This window comes from Emydura macquarii, unplaced genomic scaffold (genome assembly GCF_026122565.2).
Source record: "Emydura macquarii macquarii isolate MOO-44397 ecotype Brisbane River unplaced genomic scaffold, CSIRO-AGI_Emac_v2 contig_2473, whole genome shotgun sequence".
Taxonomy (NCBI): Eukaryota; Metazoa; Chordata; order Testudines; family Chelidae; genus Emydura; species Emydura macquarii.
In genome coordinates, this window is record NW_027132610.1 from 8,996,625 (window position 1) to 9,016,253 (window position 19,629).

Genomic DNA, 19,629 nt, shown 5'->3' on the forward strand with positions numbered 1-19,629 from the left:
TCAGGCATTTGAAGACTGGCTGGCTAAGGACTGGAAGGCTCTATGGCCATTTAGTTGGGCATGGACAGTCCTTTCTGTTGGGATAGGTGCCCAGTGCACAGGAGAGACGCCGATAGGTCCTTTTATAAATTTGAAGAAGAGAAGAAAACCAGAGTGGGTTGGAGGAAAACTCAAGAAGGACAATATGGGTTCATTTCTGCCCTCATTTACATAGGCAGTTGCCCTTTTGGAAGTAAGAATTATTGGGCTATGGGAAAGATGGATGCCTATGGTTAGGCTCCTAAGTCCATAGTTAGGCACCTAAATAACACTACCTAACCCTTGTATAGCGCTTGTCATCAGTAGATGAATAAATATGATAAATAAGGGAGAGGTAGGAGGGTCCCAGAGCTTGACTGCAGCCTGAGCCTGAACGTCTACATCACAGTTAAACAACCCCTTAGCCTGAGCCAGGTGGCACAGACCAGCCATGGGTGACCAAGTGAAGAGTAGACTACCCTTAGGCACTGCTGTAATACATGTAAATAACAGTACTACTAATAAGGCTCCCACTAATCCCAGGAGAGACTACTGGGTGCTCAGCACCTTTGCATTTGGCCTCTTATTTAAATGCTTCAGTATGGACACAGAAGCCTAACTTTAGGCGCCCAGGTTTGAAAATCTCTTGGCCTGTGTTTTAATGTTTATAGTAAGAAACATAAGAAATATAAAACAGCCTTATCTGCACTACAAATACAACGACTGACAGTACTTGAGTGTTCACATCTGGAATCTAAATAATCATACAGCAAGCCAGGTAATAGCAATTTTAGATTTGATAATAATTCAACTGAAGATCAGTACCAGCTTGTTAACAATCAAATGTAGAGTTGCCCTGCAGATCTAAAACACACGGTCAACTGCCTGTCTCTAATTACAAACACATCTAGTTTGATCATCACAAAGGCAACATGCTATGTGTTAATACTGTAACAAGCATATTACCTAGTTTAAGCCTTTCTCTTGCAAACTCCCACTTGCTGGCATCAAACGGAAGACGTTCACATTGTTCATCTAAGGGGACTTCATCAGGATCCATTATGATTGACAAGTAATTGGTCTTTACTTCAGAAGAATAAGGCTAGGAAATCAAGAACATTTCAAAGTCACCATCAGATGGAAAACAATAGTGGGCAGCATCTTCTGGTTCTGGTCAAAGTTTGTAAGTTGATTAGATCTGACTGCACACAAAGCATCTCCCACTGTAAGGACGTATGTTTCACATTCCAATATACAATTTGTTAAAGATTCTGTTATTTTATGGCTGCAACATTTTAATTTTTATACCAACCCTTCCTCCACCTATTCTCATACTGTCAATTGCTCCAATTAAATCCATATGAATTTTCACACAAATAATTGCCATGGGATACAGACTCTGTATTTTTGAGAAATAAGAAGTATTTTCAGGAACTAACCACCGTTGCTAAAAATAACTTTTTCTGAATGATTGTTGGGGAAAAAATACCCACTCAACAACCCAGCCCCTCTTTTCCCCTCCCCTCCCACTGGTATATGCAACAGATGGAGTTTAGCTGTCAATGTTTATTTCTTTAATGAATTTAACAAAAAAGGTCAGATGTGGTTTTTGAGTTGTGTAAGACTCAGACTTCGTCTGCAATACACTGAACTGTATGTTGTGCATATACAGATTTCAAATGCTCGGAAATTCTAGGTTGTCATTTCTGACAATTCTATTCTTGGGCTATTAAGGGGATTTTAAAAAAAAACAGATTCAGAAAGATTATTTCATGTATTAATGAGATTTTGACCCAGAAAAGCATCCTCCACAAAACAAACAAATTGCTGCCTTTCCATGAGAAATGAAAGGAATCGAGTTCCTTCTAAAGGGTTATAGCTGTACATCAATTTACATTTTGAAACTGATCTTCTTCTCAGTGAGCTTGCAGAGCTACCAATAGCCTCAGCTTGATTTCTGTATAGTCATAGAAAGTGCTTGTATTTGTGTGGAAAAGGAAAAATCTTAGCCTGTAGAAAGTCTGGTTTCATAGCTATTAGTTGGATGTTGTGCAAGTTTCATGGAAATGAGCATCAGGATGCTTTCTCTCAAGCAATGCCAAAAAGCAGTAGGCTATTACTTTCTACATCTTACACACATCCACATACTTCCAATTCCTACTCAAGCTTTCAGTTCTCCTCCTCCATCATCAGGACTGGTCCGTCTTCCTACAATCATTTTCACTAAATTGCTTGAAAGGGAGAACACACACTCTGTAACTTGGAACACCTCAGGGAAAGGTGCATGTTGAAAATTATGGGTAGCTTCCTGACTCTTGTTTCAGCTGCCTTGTGCTGCCCAAAGCATCCAAAAAGTTCCCTAAAAGAACAGCTGAGGATCCCTCCAAAGTAGGGGAATCCTTGCAATACTTTCTTCTGTACCAGCTGCTGCCACTGTCTACAAAGTAGGTGCAGCTGGGCAGGGATGGGGAAGGGCCAGAGCACATGGTACTCCAGCTGATCCTGAGCTTGTGGAGAAGTATGTATTCCACTTCTCCAGCTGGCACAATTTAGAACAACTCTTAGGCTGTCATGTCAGGATCCATTTCAACTATAGCGGTCCCAGGATCAGGGAAGCAGAGAAATGGCATAGAGCTGCCCTCTCTCTTTGGCTGCACTGAGCACCTCATCCTTCGCATTGCTGGAGAGTCAGTCATACCCCTGTAGTAAAAGTGTGACACAGAGGAAATATATGTCGGGGGATGTGCGCGCGCGCGCGCATGTGCGTGACGTTAAGAAGATGCTCTTTTTCTCAGACAGCATGAAATCATTTTTGATGTGGTAACTGCTTTAACAACAATATTTCTGCCTGAGCCCTATCTATGAAGTTTGAGCTTAGAGCTAATTTTTATATTCCAGCCATAAATCTTTAAAACTAGGGATTTATAACAAAAACATAGCGAGAACCTTAAATGGAGAATCCTGAATGGAACCTTTTGGCTGAGAAGAGGCCTTTACTCTATTACCTAGAAGTTGGTCGACCCCTGTTTTGTAGCATGTGAGTGTCCATTCTGGGTAGCAAATCCAAACTTTCCTGAAGCTCCTTTTTCCATGGTTTAATTGCACTTACATTTAATGTTTTTTCTCATGCTTAATCAACCATTTCCCAACTGTTTTTAGTGCCATTTCTAATTATTCTGTCCTTAACTGGTCCTTATCCCCTTTATAATATCTCTTTGCTCTATCTATAGTCCATTATATTTCCCTTCTACCTTCACTCTCCTTTTCCCTAGACTTAAACATGCTTGGTTCTCTCATTTTTTCGGTGTGTTTGTGCGCACATGTGGTGCGGTGTGGGGTGGAAAGAGAGGAAGAGTACACACTCAAGTACAATTACTGAAGCAATGCTTTTAAAGGTCTGGCCTTGCATTTTCATAAATCAATGGCAGTTTTCAGTGTATGAAAAAAAATGCAGCACTGGGCCTTAAATTGGCCAACATAGCTACAGTGTCATAGCTATGCTGGCATAGCCCCTGTAGCATACACGTGGCCTTAGTTAAACTAAAGTTACTTTACACCACTGTCAGTGTAAAGGGGACTTAAAGGGAGCATAAACTACATTTTACATTCTCTCTATGGTCCTTTTGCACTACCAAAGCTGCAGAATGTGGCCTGAAGGCTTTTCTACACACGTTGTACTGTTATCAGTATAGCTAAAGGGATACAACCTCCCTTAATGTGGACACAGTTATATTGGTATAAAAGTGCTTTGCATAAGTGTAGCTATTCCTCTGCAGGAAGGGGAATAAGCTATGTCTACACTACCACTTATGTCGCTCAGGGTGTGAATATTCCACTCTCCTAAGTTACACCAACATAACAGTGCTGTATCAGCAGGGCTGCATCTTCCACCAACACAGCTACCACTGCTCCTTGGGGGTGGATTAATTATGTCACTGGAAGCACTTTCCCATTGGCTTAAAGCAACTACACCAGAAAGCAGCGCAGCTGCATTAGTGCTGTAAGCTCTCTGCACCTTTTATCCTGGTATTACTGCATCCACAGTAGAGGTTATACTGGTATAGCTATGTCAATAACAAATCACACCCCCAACTGATATCAGTATACCAGCACAAAAACTGTGTGTAGACCACACCTTACCAGACCCTGTTTTTCTATTTACCCTGAAGATTCAACATTTTCAGGCAATTTGGCCCAAATCCTCAAAGGTATTTTACATGCCTAACTCTGGTTGAAATCAATGGGAGTTGTGTGTGTAAATATCTTTGAGGATCTGGGCTTTAGCTGCTGATTCATAGAATCATAGAAGATTAGGGTTGGAAGGGACCTCAGGAGGTCACCTAGTCCAACTCCCTGCTCAAAGCAGGACCAACCCCAACTAAATGATCCCAGCCAGGGCTTTGTCACTCTTGCTTTGCACTTTCTGTGGTTACTTGCAGTCCAAAGAGGTTAGCATTGTGCACCCACATTGCACCTGGGGGGCAGCTGACTGCACAAGGAAGCAAGGGTGGATCAGGCCCTTAATGTAGGAGGAAGCTTAGTAATTTTTCATCTGTTCTTACCCTTTTTAGCTTGTGTATAAAGAGCGTTAGTAGGAGCCAGAAGAGCGTCGCAGCCACACAGGTACATGTCAGCGTTATCAGCTCCAGGTTCGATTTCTCTGACATTCCTGGGGAAATGAAGCAACACAGGTTTTATAAACCTACACTCAGAGCAGCGGTGTTTGCTTTTCTTTGGCATTTGCAATGTATTTGAAGAAAATATCAATAATAACCAACTGCTGTTCAAGGGATGTTACTGGCGCTCAGAGCCTAGAAAAATGCACCCCCTGGCAAACCCATGGCAATAAACACACTGCAATTAAACTCTAGAGATCCTTGATGGAGAGCTTGCTAACATAGAGCTCAATCCTTTATTGGGGTTGCTGTAGGACAGGCACCAGGAAACTAAGAGGTAGCTCACTTCCTGGGACACTGGAGATGCAGCCAGGGAATAACTCTTTTTCAAGAAACTGGTTACTGTGCTCTTTATTCCCATTGCATGGAGGAGAGCTTAGCAACATTGCCCCAGCTACAGTCAGCCTCGGCCCCCGGTGGGTCCTGTACACCTTTGTGTGTGACTCCCACTGACATCAGTGGCTAGGGTCAGGTCCCACATGTGCCTTCCCGAGCAGCACCCCCTCTATACCATGTGATGGCTGGCAGGGCCACACTCTTAGGTACGTCTATGCTGCAGTTAGACACCCTCAGCTGGCCCGGCACAGCTGACTCCAGCTCGCGGGGTTCGGGCTGCAGACCACGCCCAGAAGTCTACACGTGTTTTTATTTGCAGTGTAGACGAGCCCTTCGTGAGCCCAGGGAGAGCTGATCAAAATCAATGGAGAAATCACAAATGAGACAAATGGGAGCAGGAAGAAAATATTAAACTACCAAGTCTGGAAAATATCAGAGGGCATTGATGGTGCTTTTAAAAAAAAAACACAGAATAAAATTTCATTTCATACTGCTCCTTCGGGGCTCATAAAATGTCTTCAAAGCAGAATGTTTTGTGAATGCTGGGATCATGTCACAATAATATTCTCTCTCATTGGGAGCAAACACAAAAACCCCACACTCCTTCCCTTATTGGGATACTCTCAAAATTTAGTCTCAAGTGAACAGCTTTCAGAAAGAGAGAGACACATGATTTCACAGGTTTTTGTTGGCCTCACTTGAAGCAGTTTCAAAGATTGGCACCACGCCTGACAATTGAAAGAGGAAGGGCTGATGAGATAATCAAGGGGTACGTGATGCCTAGTTTTAAGCAAGTCTGCAGAGCTTTGTTCAGCGTTTGAATTGTTTTCTGCGACTGTGGCAAGTCTGCTATGCAGGAATTGGGAAGGTGATAATCAGATTCCTGTTCATGTCAAATATTTAAGACTCCTCAGGCGTGTCCCTATTGGAGCTATGAGAGTAAGTTTCATCACAATAAAAAATATGAATATGGCTACAAACTGAGATTCAAGGCAATTATTTTTCCAAACCCTGGGATGTGATTAATCTCTCTCATGTGCGAGTACTTAAAAAAACAACTGTTTCACATACAACGCAAACGATGCTTTCTTTTATAATGTTACTGTGACAAATGTGCTTTGAGCTGCAGGCTAATACAGCTAGATTGTCTTCTAATATAATATAGGGCCTTCACCAGACTCTGTATTTGCATGTACATATTCTTGTTTATCCTGTGAATATGACTCATTGCCTGTGCAGGTTACAAGTAATAGTTTCTGACATTTATTTAGCAGCACCTGGAGGGAAAAGAGTGGGTGTCACCATTCCTTAATGCAGGAATCACAGCACCCACAAGCTGAAGTGCAGCCAATTCTAGGTGGAATGCAATATAGAAATCATAGAAGATTAGGGTTGAAAGGGACCTCAGGAGGTCATCTTGTCCAACTCCCTGCTCAAAGCAGGACCAACCCCAACTAAATCACCCCAGCCAGGGCTTTGTCAGCAGCTTTCTAACAACTACAATAAGCCTAAGCGGTAGTTAAGGAAATGAAGTGAAGAAGGATACTGAATGCATTTGAAACTGCAAGGACAATGTAGGAAAGTAAAATATCATCATCCAAGCTGGGATGCAGCTCAGTTACCAGATTTAAGAACCCTGCTCATGTGAAGAAGGTCACAGCCTCTGTAGTGACCACAGGTATTTAGGACTTCAGTTTTACTTCTCATCCTGACTATTTTACCGCTCCACAGCACATCCATTAGTGCAGTATGACTAATGCCACGCTGCATCACTGGTTCAGTACTGAACCAGCAAATGAATCACCAGGACCATTTCCAGCAGGTTCCCCGGCTTTTTCATCCATGCACTGATCTCATCTACCCCTACTCAGCTTGTGCAGTCTGATGAGATAATAGCCCAAGACACCATGGAAGCAGACTAATGACCACCCAACATACACTCATAGTGACCATTTATTTCATAACCACACAAACAAAATGTTAGAATCTAGGTTCTCTAACCAAGGCTAGTTTCTCCTCCCATTGAAGTTAGGGGAAACACTCCCATTGACTTGAGTGAGTGTTGGATTGGGTCCCTACTATACAAGCTATTGTAACATGTGTGTCAATATAAAAATGTATAAGTAGGTAGCAGATTATTGTCATGAGTTCAGACCAACTGAATAAACTCTAGCGCAATTAATAGATTTCCTTTCTCATATCTCTGAAAGTCACAAATCTGTCCAGAGGCAACTTTAAACCAAGATACATTATTGTATTTATATATCTGGGGTGGGCGCCTGTATTTAACTGGGTATAAACTGTAAAACTAGTGCCGCCTTTTACACTTCTACCCCTTTTTACATCCTCCTTCTCCTTCATAACTAGCTACTCAACTGAGCTATGGCCCTCTGCAGTGTGCATAATACCTGCGGAGCAGAACTTCAATGAAAGAACTTTATTAAATGGTTTTCCAGCTGAAGCAGTGTGACAAGTGGCTGAATTGACCCTGAAGCGTAAGCTGCAATAAGTAGCACACATTCCGTCTGTGGCAATCCTTCCGCATCACTTAAAAGGGACTTTTTCTCCATGTGTATGTGCCTCGCTCTGATTTTCTATTTGTATGCATTCTAGTCATATGTACTTCCCATTCAGTTGTTAAGGTAAAGTTCATTTGATGGTTTATGGTGACATTTTTATGGCTATAGCTCTTCCCCAGCCTGTCCTACATGTGTGGCTTCCAAACCAAACAAGGACTGTGATTATTTAAAGAACCCTCTTGGATTCTACAGTCCTTTCTTCCCTTTCTGATACAAAAATAACACATTGTATTATCTGTAAGTATAAGAACTTTTTTTCAAAGGAAATAAAAAGAGCAGACAGTTTCCTTCCTGATTATTTTGCAAACCACTTTTCCAGTCTGTTAAACATAGTCCTGCACATGAGGCATTTGCCCAGATTTTTTTCATATGCTCTACTGCACTTGGCGAGCTACTGTATGCAGATCGAAAACGTCAGTATTGTTCTGGAACACCAACAGAAATTGTAAGCTATGCATTTTTGAGAATGCAGTAAAAACTAGAGATGAGCCCAGATCTTAAACCTCTAGACCCAAAGCTGAGTGAGTGGATACAATTCCATGTCCCTCAGAAGAGGGACAGTTGTTCAGGTTTTGCTGAGGGCTGCTGAGGTAGGAGTGCAGGGATCACTCTTCATTTGACCATCTGTGCCCTTGCTGAGACTACAGAGATTTCCTGGGCAGAGGGTGCGGGGGTATGCATTCTTCTTGAGAATAGTTTTGGGGACTAATTAAATGATCTGCTTCTCTTTCCTTTTTCAGACCATAGTGCTGGGGAGTTTTTAACTCACTGGGTCCCATCTTCTACTTGGCTAAAGCTTCTTGTCAGAACCATCCATCTATGGTCCATGAAGGACACTTATCCAGACAGGAATCCACTATCCTCCCCTTCTCCCCTGGTCAGCCAACAAGGAGACACTGCTTCCTCAGAAACTAGCCTGCAAAATGTTTGTGGCATCAGTAAATAACAAAATACAATTATATTCAATAATCAATACAAGGTAAAATGACATTTTACAGACAAATTAGCTAATCTGCAGGGTGTATTAAACTACAAGCCCTCAGAGAACAGTCATTTTTTTAGAATATCCCACAAATTTAAAATTACTCATCAAAACATAGCTGACGATAAATCCTTAATCTATTGTATGTAGCCCTACTCATATATACACACTGATACCTCTGATTTTTTTACAATGATGAACTTACCAATGTGCCAAGAAAGCCAAAGAACTTGCAGTTGAAACATGTGATTTACTTATCTCATTGTGTGTGTTGTGGCAGTACTCAAATAAACAGGAATGGGATTCTATTCGGCTATGAGCTGTACAAACATGCAGGAAAACAGTCTGTGTCTGGAGGAGATAATAATATTTTGCCTAATTAAAATGTCTCCTATGAAGAGAGATCATAAAGACTGGGACTGTTGAGCTGAGAAGGGAGATGTATTAGAAGGTTTGTGTCAAAAGTGTACACAAAAATGAATGGTATGGGGCTAGTCAATGAAGTTGAAAAGTAACAAATTGAAATCTGATAAAAGGTAATATTTGTTCATAAAATGCACAATTAGTCTGTGGAACTCATTGCCACAAGGTACCATTGAGACCAAGAGCTTAGCAGAATTCAAAAAAAGCCTGGACATTCACATGAATAGCATGAATATCCTGACGGGGAGTAATAATAAGAACCCCTTAGCTTCTTTTGTAAATACCTTTGAAATATGTATTTGTTTTTGCTGGAAAACCCTTCCGGTTGGGCATGGCAGCCCACTTTATACTAAAACCAAGAAAATGAAAATATCAAAAATGTCTCATTCTGGCTTGTAGTAGCCTGAAATGAGAAAATGAATGGGTGGGGGGGGGGGGGTGTTTATTTGCTAAATTTACATTTATTTTCTACTCTGACCTGCTCTTTGTTGGATTGAATTCTTCTTTTTAGGTGAGAATAAACACATTCTGAGTTAGCATTTCTCATTGGCTTCCTTTCCAACCTGGTGCATTTCCCTTGCTAAGACTTCCTTCAAACTGCTAAATTGAAGAAATCACACATGATCAACAACCCACTTACCTTTCTTCCAATTTATAAGCTGCTTAGAGAGAAAAACAGATGAAAAGAGAAAAAATAGATCAAATAAAGAACAAGAGAGTAGACCAATTTTTGTTGTGCTTCCATGCTTTACCTTGTACAGTGACATAAGCTTCACTCTCCACCGATCCCTTTAGGTTGGTGGCTATACACCGGTAAAGTCCTTCATCCTCCTCTTTGACTCTTTCGATAAACAACATTTTGCTTCCTGGCCCTAAAATTATTCCTGTGGAGTGGAAGATTTTTAAATGAGTGGGACCTGGAGAACAAACAACTAATTCTGTAAAACAATCCTCTTCCGATTATTAGGGGTTAGCTAAACATTACATAACGCCCTCGGGAATGGATGGGTCCTTAATTTTGCGTGTTTGTTTCAGCATTACAAAGCGTTTTTGAATGTTTTGAGGCTCTGTTGGAAACTGGTGTTTATACAGCACTTATGTTAGTAAGAAGGCTCAGTCCATAGGAATGGTCCTGAAAATGTTTTATTTCTGGGTGTAACGTTTAGTACTGGGCTTAGACTTTGATTCAGCCAAACACTTAAACGTACTTAACTTTAAACACACAGGTAGTGGTCCCACTGAAGTCATAAGAATACTCATGTTAGTCCCATTGTAACCAATGTGCTCAGTACGAAGTGTTTGCAGCATTGGGTTCTATATCCGGTTTGGTGTCTTATTGCTGCAAGAACATATTGTGGTCTAGTGATTATTATTGGTAAATGTTTTAAGATTTTTTCCAGTTGTTTGTTTGCTACATAATAATTGGAGATGACCAAAGCCAGAAGCTTGACTACAAACCTCCTTGAATTTTGCTAGAAGAGATTGGGGATTGGATACAAATTACTGGAGTGACACCTGCCTGAATAACTTTGTTTACAGATCGGATGTAAAACCAAAAGAGACCTATTTTCCAGTTCTGGTTAGGATATGGCTAAAATCTCATTCAATTTACCCCATCCAAGATTCCTACCTTTGAGGCCGAAGTCTCCCATGACTAGCTTGCATGATATTGGTGCCATTTTAGCTGAACATTTAGCCTCAACTGAGCCTTGAACTCAAACCCTAGTGCAATGCTAATCCAGCTCTAAACTTCCCTGTGCCCCAAAGTCCTTTTCTAGTTATGGCAGGAAAAGCAAATCAGAATCCAGCAAAGTAGCAGCTCTGGATTTCTCATAATGGGATGTAATGCGACATGACAAATGGATCCCCCTACTACAGGCAGATGAATTCCTGTTCTGCCCTGGTATTCCAATACTAGATTTGTTCAGTGGTTAGGGTGCTACCCTGGGGTTTGGGAGACCCATGCTCAAATTCTTGCTCCACTATGCACTTGTGTGAAGGTAAAAATTCTGCCCGACCTCACAAAGCTATGGTCAGGATGAACACATTAAAGATTGTGTGGTGCTCAGATACTACGGAAATGGAGGATATAAGTACCTATGACAGGGCAGCTATAAGAGAAGAGAGAAGAGTGTGGAGGGAAAAAGGGTATTTGAAGATCTCACCTGGTTCTTGCTGTATTTCTTCATGGTTTTTAAACCAGGATATCTGGGGCTCGGGAATGCCTTGAACCTGACATTCTAAAGTAGCAGAATTGCTGGTGTTCACAATCTGATCACTGAGGTTGCGCAGGAGGAATGGTGCTTCCTGAGCTACAAAATAAAATGAGAATTCAGTTATTATATTCCTATAATCATGTATCTATGTTTAAAATAAGTTCTTGCATTGTCATTAATGATATTTTAAAATGTCTGAGACATTCTACCAAAATTCTATGCTTATACTTCTTCTATTCTGATCCCTGTTTGCAAAAGAGCATTTAGTGTGGCATAGTGATTCCTTTTCCTTTTGAGACTATTTTCTTTCCTCAGTTGTAACTGGTTATGTTACAGAGCATAAGGGAAGTGATCCAACAACAGATGCTGTGTTAAGACCAGGTTTTCTGCATTCATTCTCTTAGAAGGTAAAGGCAAAGACTCTAATGAGAGCTCAGGATTTTACATATTTTCAGGAGAAATGTACTATGAAGTGCAAGATTTTAAATAGATTCTAAGGGATCTGGTCCTTAGTTAGAGTACCCTGCATTAGTGAAAGCTTTATACATTTATATGTACCATATATTCTGGTATGTGCATGAATGAAATTTACACGGTTTACTCACTGTGAAGATCAATTTTATTATGAGCCCTATTCAGTAAACTATCATACTTCAAAACCAAAGTGTGAGCACTGAATCACTGAGCTGTACACCCCCATGTCTTGGTATATCTTTAGCTTTTGTCTTTAGCTGAACTCAAGGAATCCTGGCAAGGATGACTGCAAGCAAGACACAAACCGTCCTTGCATTTGTGAGAAATGTATCTATTTTCCTCAGGGAACATCCCCTCCCAAAATGCAAGTGTCTAAAACACTGATTCCAAAGGCAGAAGTATAGGTTCCAGAGTTTAATGCTATATAACAGCATATGATTCCTATTTCACATTAGCCATTTTTATGGGTTAAAATTCTCTCAAATGGTATGAAATAAAATGTATTTCAATGACTTTCTAGCTAGTGTTTTGGAAGTAAACCTCATTGTGTGCTGATTCTGTCCATCATGCACATCCCCCAACCATGGGTAAGAGAACCCAAAAAAAGTTCAGCAAGCACAATATTGTATCATCCTTGGGCATCCAAGGGAAGCAGATGAGCTTGATGTTGTTTTCCTTCCCACCTCCAAACAATCAATTTCCCCCTTCCTTCCTGCACAAAGTTGAAAGCTGTTACGAACAAGATCAGGAAGATATCTACAGACCTGATAGTAATTATATAGCAACAACCTTTCTACCACATTTACAACTTCTTATATAATCTCTTTTGTACTTTGGTTCTGTAGAGCACAGTGTATTCCTGCACAATTCTGCACTGCATTGCAGATTTCCTTGAATTCCCAATTCCTGCAGGAACTGGTTGATGCTGCAATCTTTCTCTGCAAGGAAACTTCCAGGAGTAGGGCTCACTGTTTGACAGCAACATATATCTATATGCTAAGATCAAGTACAGCATCAGTTTAATATCTGACACTTTATTTGTTGGGAGCATTATATGCTATCCTTTTATGGAGGTTGGACTCTGTGATCCAACAGGTCTTTTCATCTCCCCTATGATCCTGCTATCTGACATGATTAAAAACTCTCAGATACATTTTACACTTCACACTAGGTCTTAGTCTATTTAGATAATGTGTATAAACCCAAAAGCATTGAAAGCTTTTCAGAATTTCCGAAATGAATGACCTCTGCTAGACTTTTATCCTGTGAAATAAATTCCAACATATCTATGAACCATCTGTGTCTGATTTTTTGTCTATGTCCAAGCTAGGCTATAAATTCCTTGGGGGTAATGACCATTATCTTATGTGTTCATAGTGCAACAAATAGTCTGTTCTTATTAACAAACAACAATGCCAGTGAGTGATGTTCAGATGTACATTCTTCATCAAATCTATATGCATTAGTATTAACATCAACAATGATTTCTCCCCATTCCAACAAGATTCCCCTCTTTTCAGCTGTGGATCCTGAACATTTACATTATGATTCCATTTTAGCAAACTAAGCTGTCTATGAAGATATATCATTTGAAAATACGTTCACACACAAAAGCCGACAGATTTAAGATACTTGGTCCAAGTTTTGTATTTATATATAATCACCACAGAAAAACACAACCAATCCATTCAAAATAAGGTGTGACAAGATGACAAAACAAAGGCAAATCACACATTCTGTAAGTTATTTCTGATTAATTTTAATTTGTTTATATCCATACACTAAAGATGGGTTTTCATAGTGAGAAAAACTTTCTTGCTTAAAACTTAGAGCCAGTTACCATTCACATATTTTTAATAATTTCTTTGCCGCAGTTGGCGGATTTTCAAGGAAGTGGTTAAAACAAGGGATTACTCTCTCCCAGACCACCTGCTTCTCAGGAGTGAAGCCATAGGGTGGGATTTTTATAAGCACTTAGTGTTGGCCTAACTCTGCTCCCGCTGAAGTCAGTAAAGCTCCCATTGTCTTCAGTAGGAACAGAGTTAAGTCAATGCTCAGCACCTTTGAAAATCTCACACCTAACACTGAACATTGAACATTACAATTATAGCCATCATGTCTCTCTGTGACGTCATAAACATGGGCTGATGGACCAATTCTGCCCTCCGTTACATCCGGGGAACCTCACTGTAGGCAGAATTTGGCCCAGCAGAGTTACATGGGGTGTCACTGAGGACAGAACATGGCCCTTTTTCTTCAGAGTATAATGACTCAAAGTGACACTGGAGAAAGCAAAATCTCTACTGCAAAACCAAACATTGGCAATAGGGAAAACATGGAAAGTTGTTAGCACTTTTTATATAACTTTTCATTTCACATAGTTTTACCCTAGTAAGCTTATTGTCACTTATGTTTCTTATTTTATTAACCAGTTTGAAAATATAAATACACAGTTGCATTTTAACACTTTTTTTAAGAAAAAGGAATATAAACTTAAATTACATAATTATTTTCTCCCAGTAATACGCTACTCAGAGGGAGTTAGAGAAACTGCCAGAAATTGACAAGATTCTTCAGTTTATCTGCACTGACAATAGCTTTTTTATCTCACCATCAAACACAGAACACTTTTCCTCGCACAGTTTCATTGAGGTTCTTCCATGCCTTCCAACACTGGCAACTATGCCCGGGCACTAACACAGCATTGTACAGCATCATAACTGTTCGGAGCATTGGCCGACACCATACTAGCAAGTGGCTATCAAGATGTCCCCTAAGGCAATGTGGTTACACATCATCACGTAACAATTCCACACATGGACAGTTTCTAATCACAACATCAGTTTGTGACCCAGGCTCATATCACCTGGTTGCTGCCAGCAACTGACTGCTACAAGCTACCGCACTCTGGCTTCCAATTCCATTGAAAATGTATTAAGTCCTGTCATTGCAGTCCATCGGGCCATCAAATGTTTTCTCAAGTACAGCCCCTTAAAGAGGGAGACCTGCATTGTAACAGAACAAGCTTGTCCCATTTTAAAAGCAATTACCATGATCATTTCACTTTTTTTAAAAAAAAGAACAGAAGAGACCCAAATTCCTTTGCAAGAATACATTGTTTTTGGAAACCATCATGCTAATAATGAACAAAAGAGCTACTGTACACAAGAAGGCTATAGGTGACATTTCAAGATCTAAATGATTATTCTTTTCTTTACTCTGACAACTTCCAGGTTACTAATTGTTTTCTAAGCATTTTAGGCTCCGTGAAGCTGGCATGATGGGGAAATGCTATTGTTTACCCTTTCACACTTGACAAAAGCAATTCCCACGTGAAAGACAAGTTTGGCCGTGGGACACAGTCCCAATACCTAAAGGAGGAAACAGTCTGGTGAGTTCCCAAGCGCAAGAAGTTGTCATGTTGTCACCCTCTATTTTAGAAGCACAGTCACTTTGTTCCTTTGCTGTAGCTATTTTGGTCACTATGGCTTGCTTTGTTATGACTTATGTAAATCCTATATAAATGATCAGTCATAAATGAAACAAAAAATTATAAAAGCTACATATTGTAAAAAAATAAAGTTATCCGATCTATTAAAATAACAACTTCTTCCTTATACTGAATTTATAATATACAGAAACACCTCATAGTGAAATCATGTAAAAAGGAAATGCTTAAAAGGAAGTTTAGATTACACTTAATTCTCCTTCAGTAGCTTGGCCATTTCTTAATCCCCATAATAAATCCTATTGTCATTTGCATACCAAAAGGAAGGGATTTTTTTTTAATGGCCTTAATTTTAAATTTAAATTTGGAAGAATGTATTAAACATTTCACTGTGATGGCTATCACCTTGTCAATGGAATGAGTATAGCACTTCTACTTTAATGAGATAATTATAACATTACAAATTCCTTTATGCTCATGCCAGCCACAGAACTCTCACTGATGTCCACAGGTCTTTTTCGGTAGTGGAGTAAGTAACTTTAAAACTGACCAACGCAGGAAATCTACCTGGATTTATTTGGAGAAATAGGGTTCATCTCTGTCAATTTTTAAATCCTCATTATTATAAATGATAAGATAGATCTGTGCATTATATCAACATTTTTATTTCTTTCCTGCATCCACAAGGCCTTCCTTGAGAAGGAGATACTTCATAAGATTAATGTACTTAGCGTAGAAAATTAATTCAAATAAATAAGCATTAGAACTTGCTCAGCAGGTAATATTTATAAATCCACCAAAATCAGATTGAAATAAAAAAAGTATAGTCCAGCCAATCTCAAACTGAATCGTGCTCATTCCACACTTTAAAATTAACTTATTAAATGTCCATTGTTGACCAAAACCAGAAGTTTTTAAAGTTAATCAGTTTATGTAGCTTTGACACTGTCGAAGAGGCCGATACCAAAGTGGAAGATAAAATTGGTCCAAAGTTTTCATTATCACTCAGTAGGAGGCAGCAAGGGACACAACAACACTACATACATAATGCAGTACAGGGGAATCTTCCAAATCCCAGCTTCCACCAGGTTTGCCAAAGCAGAACACACCCGTCTGAACTGAACTGGAAGCCCATGTGTTACGCTTTTGTTTCACTACTCCTCCTATGTCCATACCCATTTTTGGAGGTGTACCACCTCAGAGCCTGAAAGGTAGCAACTTTAATAAAAAATCAAGATGATATGAGACAACTGTGACTTTTTAATGAGTCCTTTAATGTTTTACATTGTTTTGTGTTGTACAATCGTTCCTTGTGCTTTTATATTTGAGGATCCGAGAGTAAACAGCCTTTTTGTTGCAGTGCTCACCTCTAATTGTAACGTCTTTCTTTTGAAGCACTTCTTCCCCCGAGTATATGTTCCTTGCTCTGCAGGCATAGGTGCCTGAGTGTTCCAGGGAAACATTCTTGATGGTTAGAGTGAGAGTAGTGGAGTACTCCTTAGTCAGATGCCTTTTTGCTTTTGTTTGATTATTAACTGTCCTCGGCAAAATCCAAGCAATGTCTTTGTACAGGAATTTGTTGACTGAACAGGACAATATCAGGTTCTCTCCTTCAATGGGCATTTTTTCCAAATTAATATGAAATCCATTTGGCACATCTGTCAAAAATCAAGAACACATTTAGTTTATAGGAAATTAATGTGTTAAAATTAAAATAATTTCTATTCTCCCTTTAGCCTGAAGATCCTTCAGCTAAAATTTTCAATGTCTTCCTGCTGATGTGTCTAGCCTTACTGATTACATAATGGATGCCTCAGTTCTTGTATGCAGTGTAGTTGTAGCCATGTCGGCCCCAGGATGTTAGAGAGACAAGGTGGGTGAGGTAATATCTTTTATTGGACCAACTTCCATTGGTGAGAGAGACAAGCTTTCAAGCCATGAAGAAGAGCTCTGTGTGACTCCAAAGCTTGTTTCTCTCACCAACAGAAGTTGGTCCAATAAAAGATATGGCCTCACCCACCCTGCCTCTATTCTTATCACTTGACTCAACAAAGAAAGTACTCTCCACTTGTAATGGATGCGTCAGGGCTGATCTTCAGCTAGTGTAAATTGGCATCTCTCCATTGTCATCACTGGTGCAAAGCGATTTGCCCTAGCTGAGGATCTGGCTCATCATTTTGCCCTAGCTGAGGATCTGGCTCATCATCTGGCTCATCATCAGGACAGTCTGAAGTAGAAAACAAAAAGTAGCAGGTATTGAAAAGAAGGCACACTAAGATCATTGTAAAGGAGAGAAATGTCTGGTTTCAACTAGAGCTAGTGCAATAGTTAAAAAAGGGTGAAAGTATTGGGCAATAGCAGTGCACAGGGCAGTTCACATTATTTTATGATAGCGATTTCTTGTTATTCAGGAGTATTCAGATAACTGGTGGGTATTTATTGAAACTCTTGCAAATCCTGAAATTTTAATGAATTAATAATTTTTTTCTAAGAATTCTCACTAGAAGTAAGCTATTTACTATCCTTCTATTTAAAAAGTTTCAGTCTCCCAAGCAGAGACCAGAAACAATACCATGTGATCTAGCTGACCAACTACAGAGCTAATATTTGGTCAGAAACAGCACATAGGATGAAAATTACTCATCCAAACTATTAGGCAAACACTTATGAATAGTGAGTCGATTCAAAGAAAATCAAGATCAGCTCATCAACAATTTGCTAAACATAAATGTGGCAAAATTTGTAACTAATATGATTTCTAATGGGTACTTTGACCAGCTGTTATTTCAGCCAACAATAAATAAAAGTAGATTTGTGGTTCATCACCAGATAATTGCAGCCTCCTTTGCCTGGAAAGTGCTGGCCATCCCGTGCCTGATTACACTCCATTACAGAACCATTTGAGGCTTTCCCTTGCACCATGGAAGCCAATGTGAATTATGCCATTGGCTTCAATGAAAGTAGGAGAAGGGTCCTGGCGAAAATCAACTTCAAATGGCTGTCCCAGAATGGAACCTCTTTTGGTTTAACTTAAAATTATTTCCTCTTGCTTGTTTAATTGCAACTGACTTATACAACTTGATGACAATGGTGGTGGGTTTCACTTGTTCTCTAATTGTTAAAATCTACAGCATTTGTCTGTCAACGTCACTTGAAATCATAGAGACAGGGATTGCAGCTGTTATTATTATTCCCTAGAACACCAGTCTGTTCTTTTAGGACATGGAATTACTGTACTTCATGCCTTCATACATTTGTCTTATCTGTCAGAAACGTACTCCTTATGACCAAGACTTGCATTTAACACTGTACTTCCTTACACTAATTTTTGATGGATCCATTAGGTTAGTTATTGGGTAAATGAAATCCTATCAAATCCCAGATTCAAACTCCCTCCAATTTTGGAAGTGCTTATAATCCAGAGGGACCTAAATTTTGTGGTTTGAATCCATTTTTATTGTTGCGATGAGTGGAAAATGTGTATTCTCCATTCACAGAAATGTCAAAGACCCAGAAATGACAAAGATGAGTTGAACAAAAACTGCTAAATCAAAGATATTGGATATATGCACACTTACTTCTCTTATAAACCACTTGGTAGTCTGGCCTTTTTTCATCTCTCACACACACAAAGACATTGGGAGAACTTTAAATTTAAGGGATGAGAGTGAAAAATAAGAGCAGTTGCGCCATATTTGGTGCTGACTAGCAACTGCTACAACTTCTTTGGTTTACCCAGGTTTATGTGAAACCAGCTTTTGATTTCAGCAGAACCAATATAAATCAAGAGCTCTTGAGAGCCAAACTTGCCTTTGTGGTATGCTGGTTTGTTTTAAAACATTAGGTCATAATCAGACCTCCTATAAGTAGGTGCAGCAACTTCCCTGGGCCCAGTTCTTGCCAAAGGTACACTATCTGGCTTACCTATGTTACTGCATCACCTTAGACTAGCTCCAAGCTTGACCCAGTATCAAGAAATAGCAAGGTATCCATCTGAAATCCTTTACATTTTTTTTTTTTTTTGCTTATGCAAATGTCAGTGCTCAGTAAAGGTTAGGAAAAGCCAAGTAAACCCCTTAAGAAGAAAATCCTGGAGTGCCCTGAGACTCAGAGGGAAATGACCTATTCTTAACTTAAAAGGATAATGTACCCTCCGAATAATATAACTATAACTACTTTATGTTGTCACATTTGGAACATTTCCTAGATGTCACCAGGGAAGAAACTTTTTTTTTTTTTTTTAAACAAAGCTGAGGACAAAAGCAAAATGCACTAGATTCCAATCAAATAATTTGTTTAAAGACTCCAAATCCCTAATATATGACACCTAGCACTAAAACTAATAGCCTGAGGTGAGCTATATAACAGGGCTGGAATAATGTAAAAGAGTTTTATTTACTTTAGTGATTTGAAGCTTCCTGTGGAAATAGCTCCCAGGTTTCCTGATGGAAGATTTTGTTTATCTTTGCCAAGCACC

General features: G+C 39.6%; 1 protein-coding gene across 2 annotated transcripts in view; it reads right to left on the bottom strand.

Annotated features, from left to right (window-relative positions):
• The window catches only part of FLT1 (fms related receptor tyrosine kinase 1), a 132,419-nt gene that overhangs the window by 27,557 nt on the left and 85,233 nt on the right, over positions 1 to 19,629 (bottom strand). For both annotated transcript variants that reach the window (XM_067562924.1, XM_067562925.1), the window contains exons 13-17: positions 16,520 to 16,810; positions 11,180 to 11,326; positions 9,767 to 9,898; positions 4,581 to 4,687; positions 985 to 1,120 (exon numbers count right to left, since the gene is read on the bottom strand). In XM_067562924.1, the coding sequence (XP_067419025.1) occupies positions 985 to 1,120; positions 4,581 to 4,687; positions 9,767 to 9,898; positions 11,180 to 11,326; positions 16,520 to 16,810 (813 nt within the window). The remainder of the gene's footprint in view (positions 1 to 984; positions 1,121 to 4,580; positions 4,688 to 9,766; positions 9,899 to 11,179; positions 11,327 to 16,519; positions 16,811 to 19,629) is intronic.